The sequence below is a fragment of the Lithobates pipiens genome, unplaced genomic scaffold (genome assembly GCF_037356315.1).
Source record: "Lithobates pipiens isolate NorthernLeopardFrog02 unplaced genomic scaffold, aLitPip1_a1.2 Scaffold_22, whole genome shotgun sequence".
Lineage (NCBI taxonomy): Eukaryota > Metazoa > Chordata > Amphibia > Anura > Ranidae > Lithobates > Lithobates pipiens.
In genome coordinates this window covers 308,334,737-308,362,314 of record NW_027507784.1, presented here as the reverse complement: position 1 = coordinate 308,362,314, position 27,578 = coordinate 308,334,737, and the positions used below count along the sequence as shown (strand labels likewise).

Below are 27,578 nucleotides of genomic sequence, written 5' to 3'. Positions count from 1 at the left end.
AAACCATAATCCAATGTGTTAATAATAATATATACTGTTGTTGACTCTTTAATGTGTCTACTTATACAATGTACTTTTCTTTAGCGTTTTTCACCCTTTCCCCCAGAAGAAGAACTCTACTCACAAATGGTCGAAACACATCAGAGTTTTTCAGTATGAATATATATATATACCTATATCATGCTATGTTTTTTATGTACTCTTAACGGCTGTATTTTGATGTATTTGCATTAGCCTCATCCACAGAGCTCATGTTTTAACCAAGTTCATGCTTTTCTATCATTACTTTTTTCAATAAATGTATATATTTTTCTAAATTATCTTCGTAACTTTTACTGCAACACAAAACCCCATGGGAAAACCATTCCGATTGCGATTTCCATATAATTTAAAATGTGGTGGACCATGCCACATCCATACATAGGAAAGAACAATTGAAGAAAATTAAGAAAAAAGCTAGATTTTAAAAAGGCACAACATACACCATGGGCGTTATTTACAAAAGGCAAATCCACTTTGCACTACAAGTGCACTTGGAAGTGCAGTCACTCTAAATCTAAGGCCGCGTACACACGGGCGGACTGTCTGCCCAACTTAGTCCGCTGAACAGTGTTTCAGCGGACAATCCGCTCGTGTGTGGGCTTCAGCGGACTTTTTCAGAGGACAGTCTGACGAACAAAGTCTTACGGAATTTCCGTAAGACAGTCCGTTCAAACTTGGTTTTGTCCGTCCAAACTTGGTTTCAGCGGACAGTCCGCTCGTGTGTAGGCAAGTTGGACGGACTAAGTATGGCGCATGCTCAGAAAGGGTTTACACGGCCGAAGGTTGCATTGCAGTGTATAGGACGTCGTTTTTCTAGTCCCGTCGTACGTGCTGTACACGTCATCACGCACGCTTTCAGCGGACTGTCTGCTCATCGTGTGTGGTCAAGTCCGTTCATGCAAATTTTGAACGGACTGTCTGTCGGATTGTCTGCCGAACTTAGTTGGGCAGACAATCCGCCCGTGTGTACGCGGCCTAAGGGGTAGATCTGAAATGAGGGGGAAGCTCTGCTGATTTTATCATCCAATCATGTGCAAGCTAAAATGCTGTTTTTTTATTTTTCTTGCACGTCCCCCTCGGATCTACAGCGACTTTACTTCCAAGTGCACTTGCAGTGCAAAGTGGATTTGCCTTTAGTAAATAATCCCCCATATGTTTAAGTTTTAATATATCCTTATTGTATTTAAATGTTCATAAAAATCACTAGATATACCTAAAATACCCATAAAACAACCATGGGATATGCTTCCTGTGCATTGAAATTAAGTATACAATTGCATGACCTCCCCATTTGTCCCAGTCAGAGCTGTTGTTAGAAATCACGGGGGCCCCCATACAGCCTACCTGACAACCCTGTCCCCACCCCCCCCCCCCAAAATATTTTTGCTAGAAATACACTAAAATCATTAGAGGACAAATACATAACATAACTTACAAATTCCTGCTAAATCTAAAAGATAAAGCTGTATTGAGTTACTGTGTGTGAATGAGGTCTCGGGGCTGTGGCCTGTACAGTGTAAATTAGGGTTTTTTTTTTTTTATGTGGCTGAAGCTGTGTGCAGGCAGCCTATGTTACGTGATGGGGATGCAGTGGCTGTATGAACACAACAACAAGTCCTAATGTTACAGACATGTTAGTGTAGGTCTAAGGGCCCAAACAGAGAGAGTCTGCATTCAGGGTCACTCATCCAAACCGGCACACATGTCAAGGCTGGACCTGCGGCTAGAGTAACAGGTACCCCCCATAGAGCAACAGGTGGCTCCAGCAGCACAAATAAACAAATAAATCGCTCATTTACACTGTATGGGCCAGAGAACCCATATTATATATTAGATACACTTAGGCACTTAGGTAACGAGGGGAAGCACACCCCCAGCAACAGAGACAGGAGGATTTGCTGCCCCGTCTTGAAGCACCCCGATATGGTTGCTCTACTCTACTCTACTAGTTCCAGGCCAAAGAGACTAATAGGTCTTTCCTATAATGAAATCGCTGCTAGGATGAGCTTAAGTAGATATCCACATTTACTTCTGGCCAATGTAGATTATTAGTTGATATGCCTGCAGAAATTGTGGTGTAATCTCTAGGGGGATCTCATTCTGATCCCTTCCTGTGCCTTAAGCAAAAAATGTACTGTGACCACTGGTGATATTATGGGCATTGAAATAAAATAAGGTTTTAATTAAACTTCAACATATGGTAAACTGTATGTGTTTGGAGCCCTGATCAAATAAGTGGGCTTTTTAGTACAAGGTCCACTTTAGGTAAACATGTTGCTTTGCTCTGCATGGGCAAATCCAAAGGTTTTCTTTAAGCCCCATACACACAATCGGATTTTCCGACAGGAAATGTAGGATGTGAGCTTGTTGGCGGTAAGTCCGACTATGTGTATGCTCCATTGGACAATTGTTGTTGCACTTTCCACCAACAAATGTTGGCTAGCATGTTCTCAAATGTGTGTTGTCGGACTTTCCCATCGTGTGTACAAAAGTCCAAAGTACAAACATGCATGATCGGAAGCAGAATCATTCGGTCTTGTAAACTAGCGTTTGTAATGGAGAATTAACATTCATGACGTGGCAAATTATGAAATCTCCAAATGCAGAATTTTCTTCTTCTTTAATAGGAAATAATGAAGCGGTTTGAAGTAGAGCACATAGACAAGTATTATTTCCACTATTTTTTTATTGTGCATTAGAAAAAAAAATAGACATGCTATCTGCCAATAGAATTTTACCAAAAAGTGCATTCTATGCATCCAAAAAATATAGAAAATGTACCAAATCAAATCATTATTCAACCAAAAAAATAATGTCACAGCAATAACTCCAAGGCCAATAATAAATAAGACGTTATCTCCTCCAATTCCGCTACATTTCTGGTTGACGAATGGCCGTTCAGAAACTAACTTAAAAGCACGAAATGAAAAGCGCTAAATTAAAAACGCAAAAAGAAAAGCACGAATCAACATTCACCAAACTTCTACTAACACGAAATTAGCAGAAGGAGCCCAGAGGGTGGCGCTAAAGAGCTGAAGAACCATGTAGTACGTCTAGTACGTCACTACGTTTGTAATTGTTGGCCAACATTTGTGTGACCGTGTGTATGAAAGACAAGTTTGAGCCAACACTCGGACAAAATTCCACGGTTTTGTTGGCGGAAAGTCCAATAGTGTGTATGAGGCATAAGAGTTGAACTCAGGCTTGCAGTGGCCCTAATTGGGATTTGCTATGAGCCACAATGCAGCACTGTGGTAGAATATGCAGACCAAGACCTAGGCTTGTGCTTGATTTACCAGTCATTGTCAAAATGAGGTTCCAGCCATTAAACCCCACTGGACCCGCCTACAGTCATAGAGACCAAGTGCAATCATTGACTGGGACCACAGTGGTTAAGCTCTGCAGCCTCAGGTAGATGGATCACCAGAGTATCTAGATTATTTAATACATCTCAATCCAGATAGAGCTTTTCGTATATATGAGTTTCAAATGTGCATTTAGCTTCTTGACTAGCTGTCATTTAAAAAAAGTTAAACTGATAGATTTCCTTTAATAACACAGTCTAATTTCATTCAGTAACCCTCAGCATCAATCAGATATACAGGATGAGAGGCTTCACACTCAGAGATTGAATTCAACCAACTTAAAGCGAAACACAACCAATGAAAAAAAAAAAAAACAGGAAGAAAGAAAAAACGAAAACACTGTAATGAATCCAAGCATATAATAAATTCAGTTTGCTCAGCTAAATCACTTTGGCAAGTTTTGTAGTTTCGGATCAATATTATCTTCTATTATTTATTTTAAATTTATACATTTTTAAATGGATGTTTTATATTTGTATGTTTAACATCGTATATACAACCTTTGTTTTACAAAAAAAAAATATTGAGGAACGACAAAGGAATTCCCGAGCACCATGTTTTTCTTTTATACAAAAAAGTGGGCAAGTAAGACTTTAAATGAAGCATGTCAATTGAAAATAAAAATAATGAATACATAAAATGATTTAGATTTCATTTATAATCAATAACCCTTAGGGGTAGTCCATGATCTGAATGCATACAATAGTAATACGGTAATATAATTACAGATATAAACTTAATATATTTTCATAATAATAATAATAATAATCAGAAAATCTGGAGTACAGACCAATCAATGGACATATATGGATGCAGTTCATATCAGAAATACATAAATTACCAATCAAAATCATAAAATCACATGAATGAGTACAAACTCTATAGAACAAAATTGATATTATCAGGGATTAAAATAAGCTTAACTGGGCATCCTTAGTTTGAGAACCTGACGCGTTTCTTGGCTTCTTGCCAGTCATCAGGTGTGGGATGCATGTTTTTACTAAAAAAGCAAATGAATATGACAAATTTTAATATATGTCGAACCTCAGTTAAAATAGAGAGAGTATCAAATTAATCCACTTAATTGAAAAAATGACTTACAATATAGCCCAAAAATTGGGCAGAACTTCCAGCAATGGGAACTGTTAGAGCTGAGATATAACCGTCTCATCCGGGGTTGAGGCAGGGTTCCAACCATCCCCCCAACAATGTCAGGGGGCAGGCCAGGGGAAACAGAAGCTGTCCTTATTTTAATCCTTGATAATATCAATTTTGTCCTATAGAGTTTGTACTCCTTCATGTGATTTTATGATTTTGATTGGTAATTTATATATTTCTGATATGAACTGCATCCATAAATGTCCATTGATTGGTCTGTACTCCAGATTTTCTGATTATTATTATGAAAATATATTAAGTTTATATCTATAATTATATTACTGTATTACTATTTTTTGCATTCAGATCATGGACTACCCCTAGGGGTTATTAATTATAAGTTAAATCTAAATCATTTTATCTACTCACATGTATTCATTATTTTTATTTTCAATTGACATGCTTCATTTAAAGTCCCACTTGCCCACTTTTTTGTATAAAAGAAAAACATGGTGCTCGGGAATTCCTTTGTCATTCCTCAATATTTTTTTTTGTAAAACAAAGGTTGTATATTACGATGTTAAACATACAAGTATAAAACATCAGTTTAAAAATGTATAAATTTAAAATAAATAATATTGATCCGAAACCACAAAACTTTCCCACTTGCCCACTTTTTTGTATACAATTTACCCGGGATGGAAGCATGCTATTGTTACTTGGTACTGTGGCAGGTTACTTCTCTCAAATCCATGTTTTTCTTTTGTTTTTTTTGTTTTTTTGTTTTTTTTAGAACAAGGCAGCTATCTCATTTAAAGCTGGCTGACTCTAGCCAAAACCTTGGCCAGAGATATATGGATGAAGAAGGGCGGGTCACTGTTATGATTCAACTGTTCGTGTGTCAATAGATTGAGCTACTGAGCTCTTTAAACTGTATCATTTTGACAACAAAATAGGCAAAAGGAGAAAGAGGAAAATTGTTTATTTAACCACTTGCCGCCCGCCCTATAGGCAATTGACGGTGGCAAAGTGGTTGCATAATCCTGATCGGACGTCATATGACGTGATCAGGATTATGAGCCGCTGCGCGCCCCCGGGGGTGCGCATCGCGGCGATCGTTGTTGCGGGGTGTCAGTCTGACACCCGGTAACTACGATCTCGGTAAAGAGTCTCCGACGGAGACTCTTTACCATGTGATCAGCCGTGTCCAATCACAGCTGATCACAGTGTAAATAGGAAGAGCCGGTGATCGACTTTTCCTCACTCGCGCCTGTCAGACGCGAGTAGAGGAGAGCCGATCGGCTGCTCCTCTGACAGGGGGGGGGGTCTGTGCTGATCGATTATCAGCACAGCCCCCCCGAGGATGCCCACACTGGACCACCAGGGACGCCACCGGACCACCAGGGACGCCACCAGACCACCAGGGATGCCCAGCAAAAGGTAATCCTCCCTAGACCACCAGGGATGCCAGTCAGTGCCACAATGGATGCCAATCAGTGCCCATAATGGATGCCAATCAGTGCCCACAATGGGCATCACTGATTGGCATGCATTATTGTTTGGCACTGATTGGCATCCATTAGTACAGTATAACAATACAATGCCACCTATGAGTGCCCACCTGTGCCGCCTATCAGTACCCACCTGTGCCGCCTATCAGTGCCAACCGTGCCACCTATCAGTGCCCACACATGCCCATCTGTGCCGCCTATCCATGCCCATCTGTGCCGCCTATCCATGCCCATCTGTGCCACCCATCCATGCCAATCCGTGCCAGCTATCAGTGCCAATTTGTGCCACCTATCAGTGCCCATCCATGTCGCCCATCAGTGCCACCCATCAGTGCCGCCTATCAATGCCCATCAGTGCCACATATCAGTGTCCATCAATGCCACCTCATCAGTGCCACTTCATTGGTGCCACATCATTGGTGCCACATCATTGGTGCCCATCAGTGTAGCCCCATCAGTGCCCATCAGTGAAGGAGAAAACTTACTTATTTACAAAGTTTTGAAACTGAAACAAAAAAAACATATTTAAAAAAAAAAAAAAAAAAAAAAATCGGTATTTTTTTTATTTGTAACGCAAAAAACAAAAACCGTAGAGGTGATCAAATACCACCAAAAGAAAGCTCTATTTGTGGGAAAAAAATGATAAAAATTTCATTTGGGTACCGTGTAGCACGACCACGCAATTGTCATTTAAAGCGCGACAGCGCTGAAAGCTCAAAATTGGTCTGGGCAGGAAGGTGTTTAAGTGCCCTAAATTGAAGTGGTTAAGTTTGACCATAAGTATTAAAATTTGCACCTAAAAGCACAGAAAAATCAAGCGTTTTAAATGCTTACCTGGCGTGTTTTCTCTCTTCAGAAACAAGTATTTATTCACTTGTAATGTGTCTGCTAGAAAATGTGAATATTCCAGAAGAGTAATTTCCTTAGCACAGCCACCTTCCTCCTTGCACATCACATGCCCCTTGTCTTCTGGGATTGACTAATTACTGTCTGTGCCTAGCCCAGCTCTTTCTCCTCACCTGTCTTCCTTTTATGTAAATACCATGAGACGATTGAATGGGAAATGCTATAGATTGTCAGTTGGGTTTGCTGGTGTGGCTGAAATTACATCCAAGTTGGCACTGCCCAAGCAGCATTTGCAAGGCTTTTTGATGTCTACACAAGTGAGGCTTTTGGTGTCTTTCCCAAAGGCGGCCAGTAGGCGGTAAAAAAAACAGGCGGTGGAGCTGCATTTGTAATCACCCCCCCGACTGCCCATCTAAAACATAACATACAGCTGGAGGGGACTGTAAACATTGGTAAGTTTAACTTGACATGTTAAGTTCCACAGGTGGCATCACCTGTCAAAGTCGTCCTCTGAAGTCAATGGGGCTCGGGTCTGAAGTCAAAGGCTCGGCTCACAGTTTCAGTGCGATGTTCCTATACAAAATTCTTGACAGCCAAGAAAACATATCAAATGTAGTAGGCCTCAATGCCTACAAACCACTGCTCTGCAAAGCAATTGCTCATGTGACATCCCCCCCCCCCCCTTAAAAAAAAGGAAGTGCCCAGTGCTTAGACAGCCAATCACCTGGCTTGGGCAGAGACAGGGTGTGTTGCAGTCTATGCTACAAAGTAGTTATGTGCTTACAATTTTCAGGGGCCCTGAGAGCGCTGTGTTGATGGCAAGGTGACAAAGTACACTGAGGTACCTTATAATGTCTCCTCTTTACAGCTGGATACTGGAATAAGTATACACTGTCCAAATAGAAGTGGCATGTGTATTCTTGGTGTGCTTTGTATATTTCTTCCAGATCTGTGCAGTAATGCAGTGTGAAATAAAGACTAGTCACTACTGCTCTCTCTCCTTGTGCAGGGTAACTGGTCTTGTCTCCACCCCCTCCTGTAGTTTTTAGGAGGCATGTTGTGGGTGGGGTCAGCTGGGTCCTTCCCACACCACTGCTCTCTTACCGTAAAGCGCAGTAACGATGTTTGGCTCTGAGAAAGAGGGTTTGACCCTCGAAAAGCATTAGCCTTTGGTTGCTACGAGGGCTTCCCATGCCACTGGTTGAGCACTGTGGACCTTGAGGTTGTCTCGTCCGTACCAATTTACATGCATATGCTTGCTAAGAGTTTGTAAGTAGATAACTTTTTTTACCATTCAATAACAATGGCTATGTTGGTAAAGCACTAGATCAGTGCTCCCTTTCTTTTGATGTTGCGTTCAGTGATTGCAAGGACGCCCACAAGTCAATAACCTTTGGCATCACATGCAACAGTTGGGCAAATAAAAAAAGGGAGAGAGACACCCACACCCAGGAACCTAAATACTGAACCCTACGGACACGGACTAATGGCTTGTACACACGATCTGAAAAGCGGATAAAAAAAAAGGCTTTCGAAGCGACCACACAATAATCAGATCATTAGTACATAGCTTTCGAGAGCCAATCACAACAATTCACCTGATATTATCCGATGGGACAAACATGAAAATTTTTCTCATATGATACCAGATCGTACGATTTTCGTTTAATCAGTACAGTTGTCCGAAAATAAGAAGAATTTTGGTAACTTTAGTAATCACTGATCATCTTATTTTCAGAGCATGTGTACGGGCCATAAGACTAGGATGCCATTAAAGTTCAGGTGTGTGTAAAGGCAGGCGTCCCAATACTTTTGGTAATGGACTGTATGTTTCTTTGCACTTCAAAAAAGTTCCAAAAGCACTTTATATTGTATTGCTATTTTGAATGTACTATTTTGTACATAGAAAGGGCAAGCACAGCTTTTTATTAACTTAAAGAGCGGTTCCCACTTATAAAAAAAAAAAAATCAGCAGCTACAAATACTGCAGCTGCTGACTTTTAATGATCGGACACTTACTTGTCCCAGGGTCCAGCGATTGCGGGGGAATCGAAGCCCCGCTCGTCCACCCTCCGCTTGGCGGCGCCGGCATTTTAACTGATGGTGCCCGGCTGTGGCTTCACAGCTGGGGCACCCACTGCACATGCGCGAGCCGCGCTGCACGCCGTCACTGGCCGCGCAATCATCTGGGAATGGTCACGTGTCAAGAGGGAGGGGGGAGAGATGATCTCCCTTCCTGCACCGAGGGAAGTGAGGTCAGGAGCCCAGGCGCCGAAGGAGGCATAATTATGAGGGACCCCCTAGCAACCGGCATTTAGAGGTGAGTAAAATAAATTCTCCAAATTTTTTTTTTTTAAACAAACTAATATTTTTTTTTTTTTTTTTTGGGGTGGAACTCCACTTTAAAATCTGGATTTTCAAGGGCATTTGATACAAAGTGGATTTATATCTTTTGTTGAGCATTTTTGTGCTTGTAGTTTAGCTTTCACATTATTTTGACTTCCCATTTTCTGCACCCAGTACAGGTTCTCTTGAACGCATTCAAGTGATAGAAATTTCATATTTCATAATTTTTATTTAATTTTTAATTTTTTTTTAAGGATAAAAGAAAAATGCAAAACTATTAAATACAACACAGAAAAATGAATTGCAACTGCTAAAAAATGCATATAACTGCAAGCAGTTCTTATTAATATGATAAGATTCATTTCTCATATTAGCTGGAAGATTTTTTATTTATTTTTTAGTCCTGCAGAAACTATCATCAATTCCAAAATCTAGATAAGATGCGTGATTATTAAAACCAACATGTGCCATACATGCAGTGTATTGGGACATTGTGTTGGCACTGGGACGTCAGCTCCGTTCAGGGCTTTATCATTGTCTTGTTTGGTGAAGTACGCTGTTACTGGTGTGACAACACGTTTCACAGGGGCAACCTGCGACTATCTGCACCGGTCTCCCTGATGACTACAAATCTCACGCATCTACCAAATAAGATTTGCCCTAAAGAAGCAAAGAGATCTTGAACCTGTTAAAAAATAATCAGCATCCTGTGACTGCAAATCTCCTGGCTGCAGATGTTAATAACAGCGATGCTTGTCGCTATAATACCACGGGGGCTGGAACTGGAGGGCAGGCTAGTACTTGACAACAGTAAATTAATAGACGCTGTGCTTCTAGAGCTATGGCAGGCAATACCGCTCATTGAAAACTTAAGGAGAACCTGTCAGCCTTTAAAAACCTTTAGCATAGCTCCCAACTGTCCCTGATTTCGAGGGACTGTCCCTGATTTGGAGCAATGTCCCTCTGTCCCTCTTTCCTCCTCATTTGTCCCTCATTTGGTCTGATCTATATATATGTATACAGGGGTGGACTGACAACTCATGAGGCTTGCGGGCAATAGGAGATTATGGGGCCCTGGGCAATGGGACATTATGGGGCCACATAGTATACACTCACAGACACACAATATACACACACAGAATACACACACTGAAAGGGTACTGGAGAGGCGGGGCAGCTATAATCTTGTTTTTTTTTTTTTTAAACACAGATTTTTACATACTGTCCCTGGTTTTATTGAGGCTGGCAACCCTGATGGGGCCCCTTAGTGGCATGGGGCCCTTGGGCAGTGCCCGAGTGCCCGAATGGTCAGTCCGCCCCTGGATGTATATAAAATGCACTTTCTATCTATCAAAAAGTGTTTCCCAGAGCTAAACCTTTCATCTGATTTGTAAGTTCTAAAAGCCAACCCCCTAGCTCAAATCCTCACATTCCCCATATGGCCAAAGCCCAAATCCCCCCCCAAAAAACAAATTCTCTCTCCTACCCTTTCAATTTCCTCCCCCCCACCTCCCCTCTTCCAGCACAAATCCTCCCCCATCCTGGCACAAATCCCCCCCAAAATTTCCCCTACTAGCACAAACACCCCCAATAATCCCTGCTAGCACAAATCCCCCCCCCCCCAAAGAAATTCCCAGTTCTAGTACAATCCACCCCACCCAAAAAAATTCTCTCTCCTAGCACAATCCCCCCCCCCCAAAGAAATTCCCCCTCCTAGCACAACCCCCCCAAAGAAATTCCCCCAACTAGCACAATCCCCCCCACAAAGAAATTCCCCCAACTAGCACAAATCTTCTTCCCGCATCCCCCATCCCAACATAAATACCCTCAAACCACCAACACCTCCCCAAATTTCCCCTCCCAGAACAAGTCTTATCCCCTGCCGCCTCCAAATTCCCCCTCCCAGCACCCCCTTCTCCCAACCTCCTTGTGGTCCCCCCCCCACCTGCCCACCACTTGTGGCCCTGCCACCCACTGAACACATAATTAGAGCTACGCTGCAAACACCCCTGCAACCACACGCACTGCTGAATGGGCATTCAGCTATTAGAACAGACAGTGAGGAGGCACCATAACGCATCCACTGTGGATCGCTCTTCAAAGAGCGATGTTACTGTTAACGAGCCCTTGAAGCTGAACTCTAGGCAGCTATAAAAGACACAAATTAGTGCCTTTCTGTAATAATTAAAGCAGAATTAAATGTAAAAAAAGAAAAAAAAAAACATAAGCTATTGTCCTTGCCTGTCAGGATTTGTCTACACTAAGCAGCGCACATGCAGCTCAGCGTACATTTATGGCACAAGCGTGACAATGTGACTCCTGGGTGCATGCATAGGAGTTGAGCCATCGCAGCTTAAAGAGTGCCCGTGACCAGCGTGAGCACTGACAGCACAGCACTAAAGGGGACCATTAGCCAGGTAAGGCTACAATAATGTGCTAATAGGCTGCACATGCTAGCACATTATGACCAAAATCTCCTGGGGCCAAATGTTTTTTTTCTTCTTCGCGGAAGTTTAATTCTATTTTATTACATCCTTTAAAGCATAAGTTCACCTTTTGGGAAAAAAATAAGAAAATTCACATATTTTTGCAGAAAAAAATGTGCATTTATTTTTTTTTTCCAGCAGATGCCTGCAAAGCATTGCACTCATGATCACGGGTGCAATGTCATGCTCCTGCAGACAAGCCCTACTGCTTTCAACCCTTTGTACGGGATGTCTGTTTAACCATTTGCCGACTGCCCACCGCGCTTTTTCTGCGGCAGGTCAGCTCTATTGCGTGAAACAATGTGCCTGTATGTCAATTTGTGCAAAAGACCCTGGGGATCGCTCGGTTATTGGACACAGGGGATGACAATCAGTATGCCGATGTCCGCCGGTCATCCATGATCGTTCCCCAGAGAGGCAGAATGGCGATCTGCAGATTGCCGTTCTGACAGCATACCTCCCAACATTTTGAGATGGGAATGAGGGACACCTACGAACAAATATATGTAGGCAAAGGACACGCCCCCCTTCACACCCCCTTAAAGGAGAATTAACCCAAAAAAAGGTTAATTAAATCCACAAGGACTTTTTTTTACCACTACTATTCCTTTATATTGGCTTTTAAAATATACAAATGCAGCAATTTAGAAATTGGATGAAAGGTTTAGCACTGGGAAAAACTTTTTGAAAGATAAAAAGTACATTTTATATACAACTATAGAGATCAGACCAAAATGAGGGACAAATGAGAAGGAAATAGGGACAAAGGGACATTGCTCCAAATCAGGGACAGTCCTTTGAAATCAGGGACAGTTGGGAGCTATGCTGACAGAGAAGAAGATGGAGATCTTGTGTTCCTGCTAAGCGGGAACACCAATCTCTGTCTTCATTATTATTATTATTATTATACAGGATTTATGTAGCGCCAACAATTTATGCAGCGATTTACAATATAAAAGGAGACATTACAGTAACAATACAATAAAATACAAGAGGATTAAAAGGGTTGTAAAGGTAAATATCTTTTCACCTTAATGCATTCAATGCATTAAGGTGAAAAAACATCTGACAGTGCCGGCGCCCCCAGCCCCCCCGTTTTACTTACCTGACCCGTTGAAAGTCCCGCGCTCGCCCCCGACGTCCTCTACGCCGCTCAGCCTGGACGCTGATTGGCTAGAGTGGACAGATTGAAAGCAGCACACCCATTGGCTCACGCTGTTGTCAATCGCATCCAATGACGCGGCGCACCAGGGGCAGAGTCGAGTGATACAGCGAGCGGCTATAGCCGCCGACTGTATCATGGGAGCGCACCCGCAAGTGCTTCTCACCATGCGAGGGAACTCGCATGAACGTGAGAAGTACTTGTTGGGGGAAGCTGAGACAGCCACCGAGGGACCCCAGAAGACCAGGTTTGGGGCCACTCTGTGCAAAACGAGCTGCACAGTGGAGGCAAGTATAACATGTTTGTGATTTAAAAAAATAAATAAATAACTTTACAACCCCTTTAAGAGGGCCCTGCTCAGAAGAGCTTACAATCTAATAGGGTGGGGCAGGTGTTACAAAAGGTTATAACTGTGGGTAACGAGCTGATGGAAGTGGTAGGAGGTAAGTTGGAGACGTGATAGGCTTCCCTGAAGAGATGAGATTTCAGGGATCGCCTGAAGGTAGCAAGAGTAGGGGATAGCCGGATCAGTGGAGGTAGCGAGTTCCAGAGGATGGGAGAGGCTCTGGAGAAATCCTGGAGACGAGCTTGGGAGGAGGAGACGAGAGAGCTTGAGAGAAGGAACTTCATCCGGTCAGAGCAACCTCCCACCAAGTTAGCAAGCACCAGCTAAGCCCACATTTAACCCTTTGATTACCCGTGATGTTAACCTTCCCTGCCAGTGTCATTAATACAGTAACACATTTTTAGCACTCATCACTTTAATAAATGTAACTGGTTCCCCAAAAAGTGTCAAAAGTGTCAGTTAGGTGTCCAATTTCTCCGCTGCAATGTCGCAGTCCATCTGAAAATTACCATTAAAAAAAAAAAAGAAAGAAAATTGGCATAAAAATATCCCATAGTTTGTAGACGCGATAACTTTTGCGCAAACCAATCAATATACGCTTATTGGGATTTTTTTTACCAAAAATATGTAGCAGAATACATATTGAGCTAAATTGATGAAGAAATTGGATTTTTTTTTATTGGATATGTTTTAAAGCAGAAAGTAAATCTTTTTTTTTTTTTCAAAATTGTCGCTCCTTTTTTGTTTATAGCGCAACAAATAGAAACAGAGGTGATCAAATACCACCAAAAGAAAGCTCTATTTGTGGGAAAAAAAAAGATCATCAAAAATTATTTGGATACAGTGCAAAAAAATGGCCTGGTCATTAAGGTGGTAAAACCTTCCGGGGCTGGAGTGGTTAAAAGCTGCTTGTGAATGAACTAGAAGCAGTGCCCAGTGCCCTCGCAGATCACTGAGAGCTACAAGCCATCTGCCACAGTGGAAGAATGGATTTGTATTTCTCTCATTCACAGATTCCTATGAATGAATGACAAGAGTGCGTGGGCACATCTGCACACACCCACACAGCCATGCTGTTTTTGAAAAGTGACAGCGGGTGCAGGGAGAAGATCAGTGCAGTCCATTTTACGGCAGTCAACAAAAGTACTTTGCATTTTTTTTCTGTATGAAATGCATTTAGAATGCAGCAAAACACGTCGCAATTTACATGTTTTCAATTGACAGGACTTCCCCATCGCAACCAACTTCTCCTCTTCTTCGCTTGGTTCCAGTAATTGTGTCCCCCCGCTATTCTGATCACTCCCCACAATCAGGCTCTCTCTTCCTGCCTCTCCGATCCCCCTGTTTGTCATCCTGAAAGCGTTGCTGGGTGTCAGAATGGCGAGGGGGTGGGCAGTAAACAGTGTCAGTAAACACGTCAAGTTTACTGGCCCCTTCATTTCCTGAATGAATACAGTAAGCAACGGATACCAATCATCCCTGTGTTCATTTATAACTGAAGCATAGTAAATTGTGTTTACTACACTTCATTTTGTGAACAAGGAGCATCTGTGCAGAACGTTTCCTGTTCATTCATTCTGCAGTGCTGCTGAGGCTGCAGAAAAGGGGATTGAGGAATCTATGTCCTCAATCGCTTGGTACTCTGAGCATGTGAATAAGTGGTTTGTGCAGCTAGAGCTACCTCTTACTATATGTCAGGGATATGCAATTAGCGGACCTCCAGCTGTTGCAGAACTACAAGTCCCATGAGGCATAGCAAGACTCTGACAGCCACAAGCATGACACCCAGAGGCAGAGGCATGATAGTTTTGCAACAGCTGGAGGTCTGCTAATTACATATCCCCGCTCTATGTAGACACAGCAGCTGTACTAACACAGCCACAGGTCCTAGTTTGACAGCTATGCAGGCATACCTCCCAACTTTTTGAGATGGAAATGAGGGACACCTATCAGCAAAAGCACACAGGCATAGGACACACCCCTTGCCACGCCCCTTAAAGGAGAATTGTATAAAAAAAAACAAGATTGGCTAAACACACAAGTGCTTTTTTTTTTACCACTACTGTTCCTTTATATTGGCTTTTGGAATTTACAAATGCAGCAATTTAGATATCAGATGAAAGGTTTAGCGCTGGAGAACACTTTTTGATAGATAAAAAGTGCATTTTATATACATCTCTATAGATCAGACCAAAATGAGGGACAAATGAGGGGGAAAGAGGGACAGAGGGACATTACGCCAACTCAGGGATAGTCCCTCGAAATCAGGGACAGTGGGGACCTATGTGCAGGTGTGGGTAAGTGGCCCAAATTCATACTGTTTGGTGGTGCTTTAGGCCCCTTTCACACTGGGGCGGTTTTCAGGCGCTACAGCGCTAAAAATAGCGCCTGTATAGCACCTGAAAAAAACGGCCCCTTTCACTCCAGTGTGAAAGCCCGAGGGGCTTCCACACTGGAGCGGTGCGCTAGCAGGACGGTGAAAAAAGTCCTGCTAGCCACATCTTTGGAGCGGTGAAAGGAGTGGGGTATTCACCACTCCTAAACCGCTCCTAGCCATTGACCCTAGCCAATTGCAGCGGCACTTTGCGGGCGGTTTTAACCCTTTTTAAAACGACCCCGCTAGTGGCCGTAGACCGCCGCTAAAACGACGGGCGGTTTTAAACCTTTTTAAAACCACTTCGCTAGTGGCCGCAGACCGCCGCTAAAACGGCGGTAAAGCCCCAGTGTGAAAGGGGCCTTACACCTGTACCCACATGCCGGGGGGGGTCCAGTCAGGTAGGTTGTATGGGGCCCCCATGATTTCTAACAGCAACCCTGGGAGGGAGCTGCACCACTAGAGGGGGTCTTGGTGGAACGTAGGATGTCTTCACATGGTTAGTTTGATCAGCGCGGGTTTAGGACAGGTCTGCTTTAAGTTTTATCGCCAGCTTGCTTTGAAACATTCTACTCATTTCTAAAACCAGCGGCACAGTCTGCACAGAGGATGTGATCATTTAACTGGAAATAGAGTAATTTACTTACCCATCCGCGTCTTGAAAATTTACATTCACTCTCTTTGCAGAACCCAGGAGCTCTGTGACAATGAAAAAGAGAAAAGATACGATTGAGAACAGCTGTATCGCTCAATTAGTGATTCATCACACAGCCTCTGATACAGAACACCTGCACAGCAACCACAAAATAATGGCATTCTATTATAGCAGTATATTTACTTCGAGCTTCAAAGTTGCTAAGACGTAGCAAAGGATAATAAAACTACCGGGGAAAAGTAAATACACAGCTAAATAGGTGGGCGAGTATGTGTACACCTCCTACAGACCAGGGTCTATATGCAGTATTTTAGCAGTACACATAGCCTGCCGCAATACCACCTGTGCCCAATGGCGGGCACTAGACAGCACTTTCTTTCTCCCTATTAATAAGAACCAGCTAGATGGTTTTTGTAGATTCACACTGCTGAAGTGCATTAACAAGCAACCATTCGTGTGCGTTATTGCGTGTGTAATGTGGAACGCAAAGGAAAAAAATAAATAAATGAGTTGCCACAATTAACAGAGGTTTAGCAAGTATACACATTGTTTTCAATGTAGAGCAGGGGTCTTCTCACTACCGGGCCGTGGCCTTTCTGCAGCTGGGCCACGGGTGGCTTTGCATGAGACATCTGGGCAGACGGGCATGAACGAGTCGGGCGACCAGCATAAGAGAGCCAGACGGGCGGCATGTGACAGCCGAGCGGCCGGTATTCTGCTGAGAAAGGTCCACCCGGCGGATAATGACCCCCCTGCACTGCGTAGGCGCAGCGCGAGCCACAACGGAGACGCCGAAAATAGCCGAAACACCTGTGAGTAAGCTGTACACTGCGCCTGCGTTCCAACACTGTTGTAAGAGACCACTTTGTAACAGAGCCCCTCGTGGGCTTGCTTCGCTCGCTACGTGTAAAAATTATTTAGCACTAAAAAAATGATACTTGGGGTAGTCCTTGGAGGTTGGTAGGGGTGGAACCAAGAGATGGTGCTCAGAGGAGAGTAGGGGTCAGAGATATGGGGGTACTCAGAAGGGGGGAGTTCCTGTACCTATTCTCTTAGAAAAAAAGCCCTGCTGTAGAGCAATGTTTCTCAACTCCAGTCCTCAAGCATCTCCAGCAGGTCATGCTTTTAGGCTTTCCATTATTTTGCACAGGTGATTTGATCCGCTTCACTGCCTTAGTAATTACCACAGCCGTTTTATCTGAGGGAAATCCTGAAAACCCGTGGCGTCCCGTCCATTAGCAGCGCTCGGGCGCCGCCCCCTCTCCACCCTCTATATACAGTGGGTAGATTCATGCATAGCACCCTATTCATGTGACCGGCCCCTTTCGGGAACTGGGCACTGGGCACATGATTTACAGCGGCCAGTGTTTTTTTTTTTAAACACCTAATTAGAGCCAAAGGCTCTCATAGGCTTCAAAATAGGGTGGGCTCGGGACGCTGAAGATGCATACGGAGCCCACTCAGGTGTGCAGCAACAGCAAATTAATATTTGCTGTTGCAACACTGATCCTCCTCCCGGCCAATCGGGAAGTGGGTCTGGTTGACTGACAGTACAAGTGATCCTATTGGATGTCTTGCAGGGAGGAGAGAAGAGATGCATGGCGTCTCTATGAGAGGAAACAGAGCCGCACCTGGGACATATCTTGCTGCCATTTACCCACTGCCTGACCCGCCACTAAGATGGTGTAAGTGCCAGGCAGACAGCAGGCAGGGGTCCTCCTGGATGGGGGTTGGGGTGGCTGTGTGCGTCCGTGCTGCTGGCCGCACGGGGGGGGGGGGGGGTGACACTGGATGAGTTCACTGGCTGGGAGGGTTGGTTCATTACCGCCCCCCCCCAAAAAAAACACGAGCCGCCACTGCTGAAAACATGACCTGTTGGGGGTACTTGAGGACTGGAGTTGAGAAACAGGAATGGCGGCTGCCATTACTGTGACTCCTAACTTGCGGCTTCTTTTTCCATGTTGGTAGTGATGGAAGGCTAAGATTGACAGCTGCCACATTCATAAACAAAAGCAGCAATAGTCGCCCACAATTTTGACTGGCTGCTTTAAAGGGTGGCCATACAAGTCCCAATAAAAGCAAATGATGCAAATGCTTTACATTTTCTAAAGTGGCTGTTGAACAAGAAGCATGTTGGAAAATTTCTTTGCAATCAAAAAAAATAAAAAAACGGTCTTCCCCCTTTCAAAGTAGTAAACCTTTCTCTGCATGTGCCCCAGTAACATTCATCAATAAAAAATCCCAGAGGCATATAACTTATTCAAGATAGGCCCCTTTCACACTGGGGCGGGAGCGGCGTCGATGGTAAAGCGGCAATATTTTTAGCACCGCTTTACCGTCGTTTTAGCGGCAGTATGCGCCCGCTAGCAGGGCAGTTTTTACCCCCGCTAGTGGCCGAAAAAGGGTTAAAACCGAAAAAGGGTTAAAACCGCCCGCAAAGCACCACTGCTGCGGCGCTTTGCCGGCGGTATAGCTGCGCTGCCCCATTGATTTAAATGGGTAGGAGCGGTTTAGGAGCAGTGAATACACCGCACCTTCACCACTCCAAAGATGCGGCTATTAGGACTTTTTTCACCGTCCTGCTAGCGCACCGCTCCAGTGTGAAAGCCCAACGGGTTTCACACTGGAGTGAAAGGGGTAAGATTTTTCAGGCACTATTTTTAGAGTTGTAGCGCCTGAAAAACGCCCCAGTTTGAAAGGGGCCTTTTCCTGAGTTGAACTGATCCAATATTAACCCACATGAGTACAACGTTCTATTCCAACCAGCATTTAATACCCGATGAAGCGGAAACCTTATAGCATCTGAAGCATGATGGCTTATTGTCTCTTGACTTCTATGATTAAATAAATCATTTTTGACCACCTTTAGTGGTGCTCTTGTTTTCCCTACACCAGGGGTCTGGAACTGGCGCCCCTCCAGCTGTTGCCAAACTACAAGTCCCATGAGGCATTGCAATGTTGACAGTTACAAGCATGACTCTCACAGGCACACAAATGATGGGACTTGTAGTTCTGCAACAGCTGGAGGGCCGTCAGTTTTAGACCTCTGCCCTACACCTACCTGACCAACCACACAAATATCAGACAGACAGGACCAGATTTATACCTTCACCCTCTACCAGACCAACTGTCTTATGCCTTCCCTAGCAGCAGACATGTGGTGTTCATTTCGTTCTCAATCGACACATGGGCAAATTTTTTGTTATTCGAAGAATACGATGTATCTGAATTTCTGAATTACAACAGTAACCAATTTAAATAAATCTGAAATAACAAAGCAAACTTTTGTCCGAAATAACAAATTATCTGAACTTGAATAGAATTTGAGCCAAAATTTGAAAACTAAATCAAATTCAAAAACATTTGAAACATATTGACTATTGCCGATTTCCTTCAAAGACTGTGGGGTTGACTTATTAAAACTGAAGAGTGCAAAATTTGGAGCAGCTATACATGGAAACCAATCAGCTTCCAGGTTCTTTTGTCAAAGTTTAACTGAAGTTAGACGTTGATTGGCTACCATGCACAGCTGCACCAGATTTTGAACTTTCCGCACCGTGTATTAGTGTTGGAATATAGCCATCTTCTGAAATTCTAATTTTGAAAAGAATATAATATAATAGAAAATAAAAGAATAGAATAGAAAATAAAAGAATAGAATAAAAAATAAAGGAACACAATAGTAAAAAATGAAAAGAATACAATAGAAAAGAATAGAATAAAAACAGAGAAGAAAATATAGGAATAGATTAGAAAAAGAAATATAATAGAAAATAAAGGAATAGAATAAAAAAGAATAGAACAGAAAGAAATAGAGTAGAATAAAATAAAATAGAAAGAATATAGCCGTCTTCCAAAATTCAAATTTCCATTAGAATAGAATGCAAAAGCAAAAAATATATAGAATATGGCTGTCTTCCGAAATTCGAATTTTCGAGTACAAGCTATTCTTCACAATGAATTTGGATCATTAAAGTTGGATTTGATATTTTTGTTTTGAATTTGATTCGAAAACTTTGAATCAATTGGAAAAATCTCAATCTGATTGAAAATGAATCAACTAAATGAAACAAATGTCATTATGAATGCAACTAAATGAAATTAGTAACTTAACAAATCGATCTGAAACTAAACAAATGTTTTAGTTCTGCACATGTCTACTGGTCAGCTTTAAGGCCTGATTCACACCTACGTATTTTTAGTGCTTTGTGAATTTTACAGATTTGTACTACAGAACGTGTTCCATAGGAAACAATGTTAAATGAACTGTAGTGCAAATCTGCAAAATGCAAAAGCACTAAGATATGCATAGGTGTGAATCTGGCCTAACACAAAGTAACAAGACCAGATCATATAGCCACACAAAACACTTCAGAACAGGGAGAATGAAAAAGACAGTTTGCCAAAAATGTACACCTAAAACCAATGACTAGAAGACAGAACCAATAGACTGTCATCCTACTCTACTGGCAGCTTGGTTTTGGTTCTATGGACCCATTCTGCCAATGATGACTAGGTAGCTGTGTGCCACTCCTGACATACTTGCTGCCATAAGCCAGGCCATATGCTGGCTATGCAGAAATGTAACTCCTTACACCAATGTTTCTTAACCAGGTAGAAGTCCTCAGAGGTCCTGCCACGAGCCAACATTGGCGCAGATTTATATCAGCTCAATGGTGGCTTCAGTGCCCTACTTGCATGGATTTCTGAGTAATGCCGGGTAGATTGACATCCACCCAACACTACTTCTAAAGTTCTGACTGCAGACACTATCAAACATGGAAGAAAGCCTATCACACTATCAGTTTTTCTGCTGAGTTTTTCCTTCAGATTTACCAAAACTAGGGGTGCAACGGATCGGCACGATCCGCGATCCGAACGGGTCACCCCACTCGGATGGGCACACGGCGCTATACGCGGAGCGCTCCGCGGTCTCGGCCTTAGGAAAGGCCACGGCCTAGTTCCGGAGCGGTGGCCATCTTGGTATACCCGTCGGGGTTTACAAAGTGAAAAATTACGGAGCGATCACCTGTAAACAAACCGGCGTCATGATGACGTTGGTTCCTCTCTCCCCTCTCTATACTGATCTGTACAGTGGAGGGGAGAAATCGGATGGCAGCCACAGCCATCCGAGCAATACCCTGCCAATACTCTGCAATACATACCCTGCCAATACTCTGCAATACATACCCTGCCAATATTCTGCAAATACTTACTCTGCAATACCCTGCCAATACTTACTCTGCAATACTTACCCTGCCAATACTTACCCTGCCAATACTCTGCAATACTTACCCTGCAAATACTCTGTAATACTTACCCTGCCAATATGCAATACCCAGCAATGCCCTGCCAATAATCTGCAATACCCAGCAATAATCTGCAATACCCTGCCAATACTCTGCAATACCCTGCCAATACTCTGCAATACCCTGCCAATACTTATCCTGCCAATATTCTGCAATACCCTGCCAATATTTATCCTGCCAATATTCTGCAATACTCTGCAATACCCTGCCAATACTTACCCTGCCAATACCCAGCAATACCCATCCATGCTCAGCCAATATTACATTGGGGGAGATGACGTGGATATTACAGTGGGGGAGATGTATACTGCAGTGGGGACTATATGGTGGTGGAATTTTCACAGGTTTTTGCAAATTCAATTATTATTTGCTGATCCGAAAAATGATCCGATCCGTGACTCTGATCCGTTGCACCCCTAACCAAAACCATATAATATGAGGAGTTTAAATTTGTATGTAATCAGGCAGGCCCTTGCACTACACTCAGCAGAAAAACTGATAGTGTGTAAGGGGCTTCAGAGAAGAGTTTTACACATGGAAGCACAGGACAGAAGGATGGCTCCTGTTTTTAGGTTAGTAGCCAATGAAGAGACCTAAAGGGCTACATATTGAACAGTTCAGGGCCCAGAGGTGCCCACGTAAACCAAGGCATTACTTCTTTATTCTTTCTATTTAACACATGTATATAGACAGGCCCAGTTTAATGAAGTGCTCCTAGTACTCAAAGAGGAAACCTGAAGGACCACATATTGAACAGCTCAAGACCCAGAGGTGCCCATGTAAAATAAAACATTACTTCTTCATTCGTTCTACTTGACACCAGTGATTAGACAGGCCTGGTTTAATGAGGTGCTCATAAAAATTAGTAATTATTTCTGTATTCTTTTTACTTAACACTTATGATTACACAAGCCTGGGATAATTAAGGGGCTCTTTATTTTCATTAACTTGTTGTTATGCTGTTTCCTGCAAAAGCTCTATCCTCAGTAAAGTTCTTACTGGATTGAGTTGGCCACGTAAATTAGAAATCCTTTTAATTTTAGGGATTTCTATTCAGACAACGTACATCTATAACTTTTGTTATAATTTTAATGGACTCCTAACACTAATGTCCGGTGAGCTGGAGATCAAAAAAAAAATTCCAGGGGTTCCCCAAGATCTCAAACTTTTTTTTAAGGGTTCCTTCAGTTTAAAAAAAGCCTGATTTATAGAAAGACTAGGATTAAGATATTTGCAAGAAGTAGTAAAGGATCAAGAGAACCATCCACAAAATACCTTGTGGGCCTCACTAGACATTTCCTAGATGTTATGGAATATATTTTGCCAAGAATGTGTTTAAATGTTCTTTCTGTACCAAGGCTAGGCTTATACACGTATCCATTAATGTTTACATTAAAAAATGCAAAGGAAACAAGAAAAATATGGGGGGGTTAGGGTTTCTTTAATACCAAACTACAGTATGGCAAATGTACCGTCTCCTTCTCATTACGAGCTGACATAAGGACTAAGAAAATGTGGAAAGTTGCAGCTAAATGGTGATAAGCATCTAGATGACAAGATGAAGTTGTGACACACATCTCTTCACATTCATCTCTTGTAGATCGGAGTGACACATACACTGGAAGAAATATGGCTCAGCCAGCTTGCACAAGAGACACACGAGGCTTCCCAGATGGGGCGGAAAAGTGTCTGTGTTGCCCATATCAACCAACTACACAAGCTAAAAAATGAGAAGGACGTGACTAAAGTATGTCAACCTCGGTCCTTCGACTAACCCTTAAAATAATAACACAGACTGCTCAACGTGGGTTTAAACGGCCAAAGGAGCCATTTTACTTACAAAATTAAATAAAAATTATAAAATTAACATTAACAATAAACAAATTCGACAACGTAACCAATAGGGAGTCTTTCAGTGTCCCTAAAGGCACAATTTATAAATTAGAATGATTGAGCATCTTAAGCTATGCCCCAACTGGTTAGAAGACGTTAACAACTGCTGAGAGAACTATCAATAGCCAACTAACTGGAAGTGCCTTTCCCAAGATGGGCCTCCAGTTTTTGCAACAATTTAATTATTAACTGACTTTCCAAAGACCCCCTGACCTGACAAAAATATTGTTTTTCTAAATTTGACATTACATTCAACCACAAGTCTAGGGCAAGTGGGCAGGTAATCTTCCTCTTCACCTCTTCATTCTAGAAGGAATATCCAACATCCTACACTTGAACAACCCTTGCATCTCCACCCTGCCCATGTGACCTTCAGCCACCAATCAGGTACTCCTTACACATTGAGCTCACATTTTTTAACTATTTTTCTGATCTATTCCTCACCCTTAGGCCAGCCATACATGGTTCAAATCTCCTGGTGAACCGGCCGTGATTTGAATTATTAATGGGCAGGCTAAATGTACCAAGTTGATTGATCAACTTGGGTACAACCAGCCTGCCAAATTTGCTTCCGATTATCGCAAGCGGCTGCTATAGCCGCTACCAATAATCACAGTCTTCTCCTGGTGGGGACAGCTTCCCCCTGCCCTTCCCCTCATTTCAACTATCCCGGACTTGTGCAAAAAAAGGTCCCTTTTTTGTCAGTGCCCAAAAACATATATACACAAATTAGGGGGGGGGGGGGGGTGTGCTCAAATACAAAAACATATTACAAAAAAATCTAAACTAAATTACCTTAAATATTTAAACACTATCTCTTAACCTCTAAATCATGGGTGCCCAACCTGTGGCCCTCCGGCTGTTGCAGAACTATAAGTCCCATGAGGCCTTGCAAGCTGCTGACAGTTACAAGCATGACTCCCAAAGGCAGAGGCATGATGAGTATTGTAGTTTTGCAACAGCTGGAGGGCCGCAGGCTGAGCACCCATGCTCTAAATAAATAAAAGAGTAGATCGCTTTTTTTTCCATGCAAATTTTACCTAGGTCATTGCTCATTGAGCAAAATTGAGCATTTCCATTTCAGCAAAATTTTGCTCAAGAAACCGATCAGTCTTGCTGCAGTGCTCAGTATCGAATATTCTGATAGGAGGAGAATACAGAGTGACAGAGTATTGAGCTCATCAGTCTGCTGTTTTTTCTTTCACTGTCCAGTCACAGGCTGGGGGAAGGACAAGACTTCTTAAGTCTGGTAGAGGCTAACAGTTTTTAAAACTGACAGCGCTGGTCGCCAGAAAAAACTTGGAACAGTTGTCAGAGGATAAAACTTTACGTGGACAGGTAGCCCAAGCAACCATGTAACATCAAGGTTTAGGGACCCCTCTGGAGGGATCGTGTAAAAGACTACCCTTTCTGAAAGAAGTTATTGTAAAATGGGTGAAGTCTGATGAGAGTTGCCCAACTAGGGTCTGAGCATACCAGTTTTTAGCTAGTTAACATGATAGAAAGGAAAACAGAGACAGAAGAAAGAAAGGGGGAAAAGGATAGCACATGTACAGTATTTTGCACAATTTGTTGCCTCTCCTTCTTTTAATAACGAATTTTCATTGGCTAAAACAAAAATGCTCAAGCCTGAAGTAGGCCAAAAAAATATGTACCATATAACACTTCAAAAACTCTTGAAGGGACTGAAGCTCAAGTGTGAACCTAGCCTTATGGCCCGTACACATGATCAGAAAATCGTACGAAAAATACTGCTTTTGAAGCAATCGTATAATAATCTGATCTTTAGAACAGAGCTCTTCGAGAGTCGATCACAGCAGTTCATCCAATATTATCTGATAGGACAAGTGTGAAAATGTTTCTCATACGATACCAGATCATACCATTTTCGTTTACTCAATACAGTTGTTGTTCGAAAATACAATACAAATACACTACGACACATTACATCACTTCCAAATTTTTATTCCGTCGTACAAGAATTTTTGAGAACTTTAGTAAACTTAATTTTTGATTAGCATGCAAAAAGAACCCAAAAAACTGACGATCCATCCGATAATCTCATTGTGTGTACCAGGCTTTAGTATAACTTATCTGCAGCAGAGACAGATCACGTCTCTTCCCCTGCCAGACAGGGCTGTACTGTGTGTCAGAGCCATCTAAATCTCAAAACTGGATGGACAGAAATACAAATCCTGCCAGTATAACATGGCTGGCAGGTTCTTTTTAATTACTTCCCGCCTGGCCTATAGCAGAATTACAGCCGAGCGGTGGTTCAGTTATCCCGACTGGGCGTCATGTGGGGCGCGCATCGCGGACGATCGGTGGTGCGATGTGTCAGTCTGACACACCGCTACAATGATCTCGGTAAACAGCCTCTGACGGAGACTCTTTACCACGTGATCAGCTGTGTCCAATCACGGCTGATCACGATGTAAACAGGAAGAGCCGTTGATCAGATTTTCCTCACTCACATCTGACAGATGCGAGTAGAGGAGAGCCGATCGGCTGCTCTTCTGACAGGGGAGGTCTGTGCTCATTGTTTATCAGCGCAGCCCCCCCCCTCGGATGCCCGTCCAGGACCACCAGGATGCCACCAGGGATTGCCACCACACTGGACCACCGGGTATGCCAACCTAGACCACCAGGGAAATGCCAATCAGTGCCCAGGCAGCTGCCAATCAGTGCTCATCCCCAATGCCTGCCAGTGCCATCAGTGATGCCTATCAGTGCCACATATCAGCGCCACTCATAAGTACCCATCAATGCAGCCTTTCAGTGCCCACCAGTGCCACCCATGAGTGCCCATCAGTGCCACCTATCAATGTCCATCAGTGCTGCATATCAGTGCCACCCATCAGTGCCGCCTACCACTGCCCATCAGTGCCTGTCAGTATCCATCAGTGCCACCTCATTGGTGCCGCCTTATCAGTGCCCGTCAGTGCCGCCTTATCAGTGCCCATCAGTGAAGGAGGAAACTTACTTATTTACAAAATTTTATAACAGAAACAAAAGAAAAACTTTTTTTTTTTTCAAAATTTTTGGTCTATTTTTATTTGTTTAGCAAAAAATAACAAAATGCAGAAGTGATCAAATACCACAAAAAGAAATCTCTATTTGTGGGAACAAAATGATAAAAATCCTGTTTGGGTACAGTGTAGCATGACTGCGCAATTTAAACAGCGACAGCACTGAAAGCTGAAAATTGGCTTGGGCAGGAAGGGGGTGTGAGTGCCTGGTATTGAAGTAGTTAATGTACATTAGTCTATCAGTGCTGCAGCGTAACTCATACATCTAACACAGGAACTTTCACACAACGGAGTACTTCTGTTTCTGAAAACACTCCACTTGTTAACGCTTATATAGAAATGTCTGACATGACAACTAAATCACACTTTTATTAAATGTTCAATCCTACTAACAAACAGCTCCTAACAGAGAGAGACATTGGGTCTCTGAGTGACAATGTGTGACGCACACACGCCTCTTTCGGCGTGTGCTTTGATTATAAAGATCGGACGACTGATGATGGATCACGTCGTTCCAGCTACATGGAAATCTTCCTCCCTGGAAAATTCACTCAAGATACCTCATTAAAGGAACGGTATCAAAAACATATGCTATTATATGAAAGGGAAATTGATCAGCCGCCTACTCCCCTTTGATTTGCTGCTTTTATAGATCTGGCCCGGGAAATGTTTGCCTGGGGTAATGTACTCATGTGGGCGCGCCTGTCACTTAGGCAGAACCATTTCTGAGCTGAAGCTGTGATGTACTAGTCAACATTCCAAATGGGGCTTTAAAGAGCCAGGTCAGGTGGTACGTAAGATGAACCAATGAGGTGCTTATGCTATTGAAGGAATGTTATCAATTGTCATATCCTGTTCCAATGAAAGGGGTAGGGCTGCAGTGAGATGAGAGGGAGACAGTGGTGCTGGAACCAAGAAACCACCGGTCAGAATTTTCACAGATGAGGATAACAGCTAATTTATGGGGTTTGGCAAACAAGACCAGAATAAAGATTGGAGATACTTGGCAGCAGGGGTGTGCTGTTAATGAGATAGTACGGCTGCTCGGTAATATTACATACACAATACAGTACATATACAGCACAGCATTACTGAGCTTGTTTCTAGGATGTAGGC

General features: G+C 42.9%; 1 protein-coding gene across 3 annotated transcripts in view; it reads right to left on the bottom strand.

Moving 5' to 3' along the window:
• Window positions 1-27,578, bottom strand: part of CASKIN1 (CASK interacting protein 1) — a 363,406-nt gene that overhangs the window by 138,998 nt on the left and 196,830 nt on the right. For all 3 annotated transcript variants that reach the window (XM_077449355.1, XM_077449357.1, XM_077449356.1), the window contains exon 2: window positions 16,224-16,275. In XM_077449355.1, coding sequence (XP_077305481.1) covers window positions 16,224-16,275 — 52 coding nt within the window. The remainder of the gene's footprint in view (window positions 1-16,223; window positions 16,276-27,578) is intronic.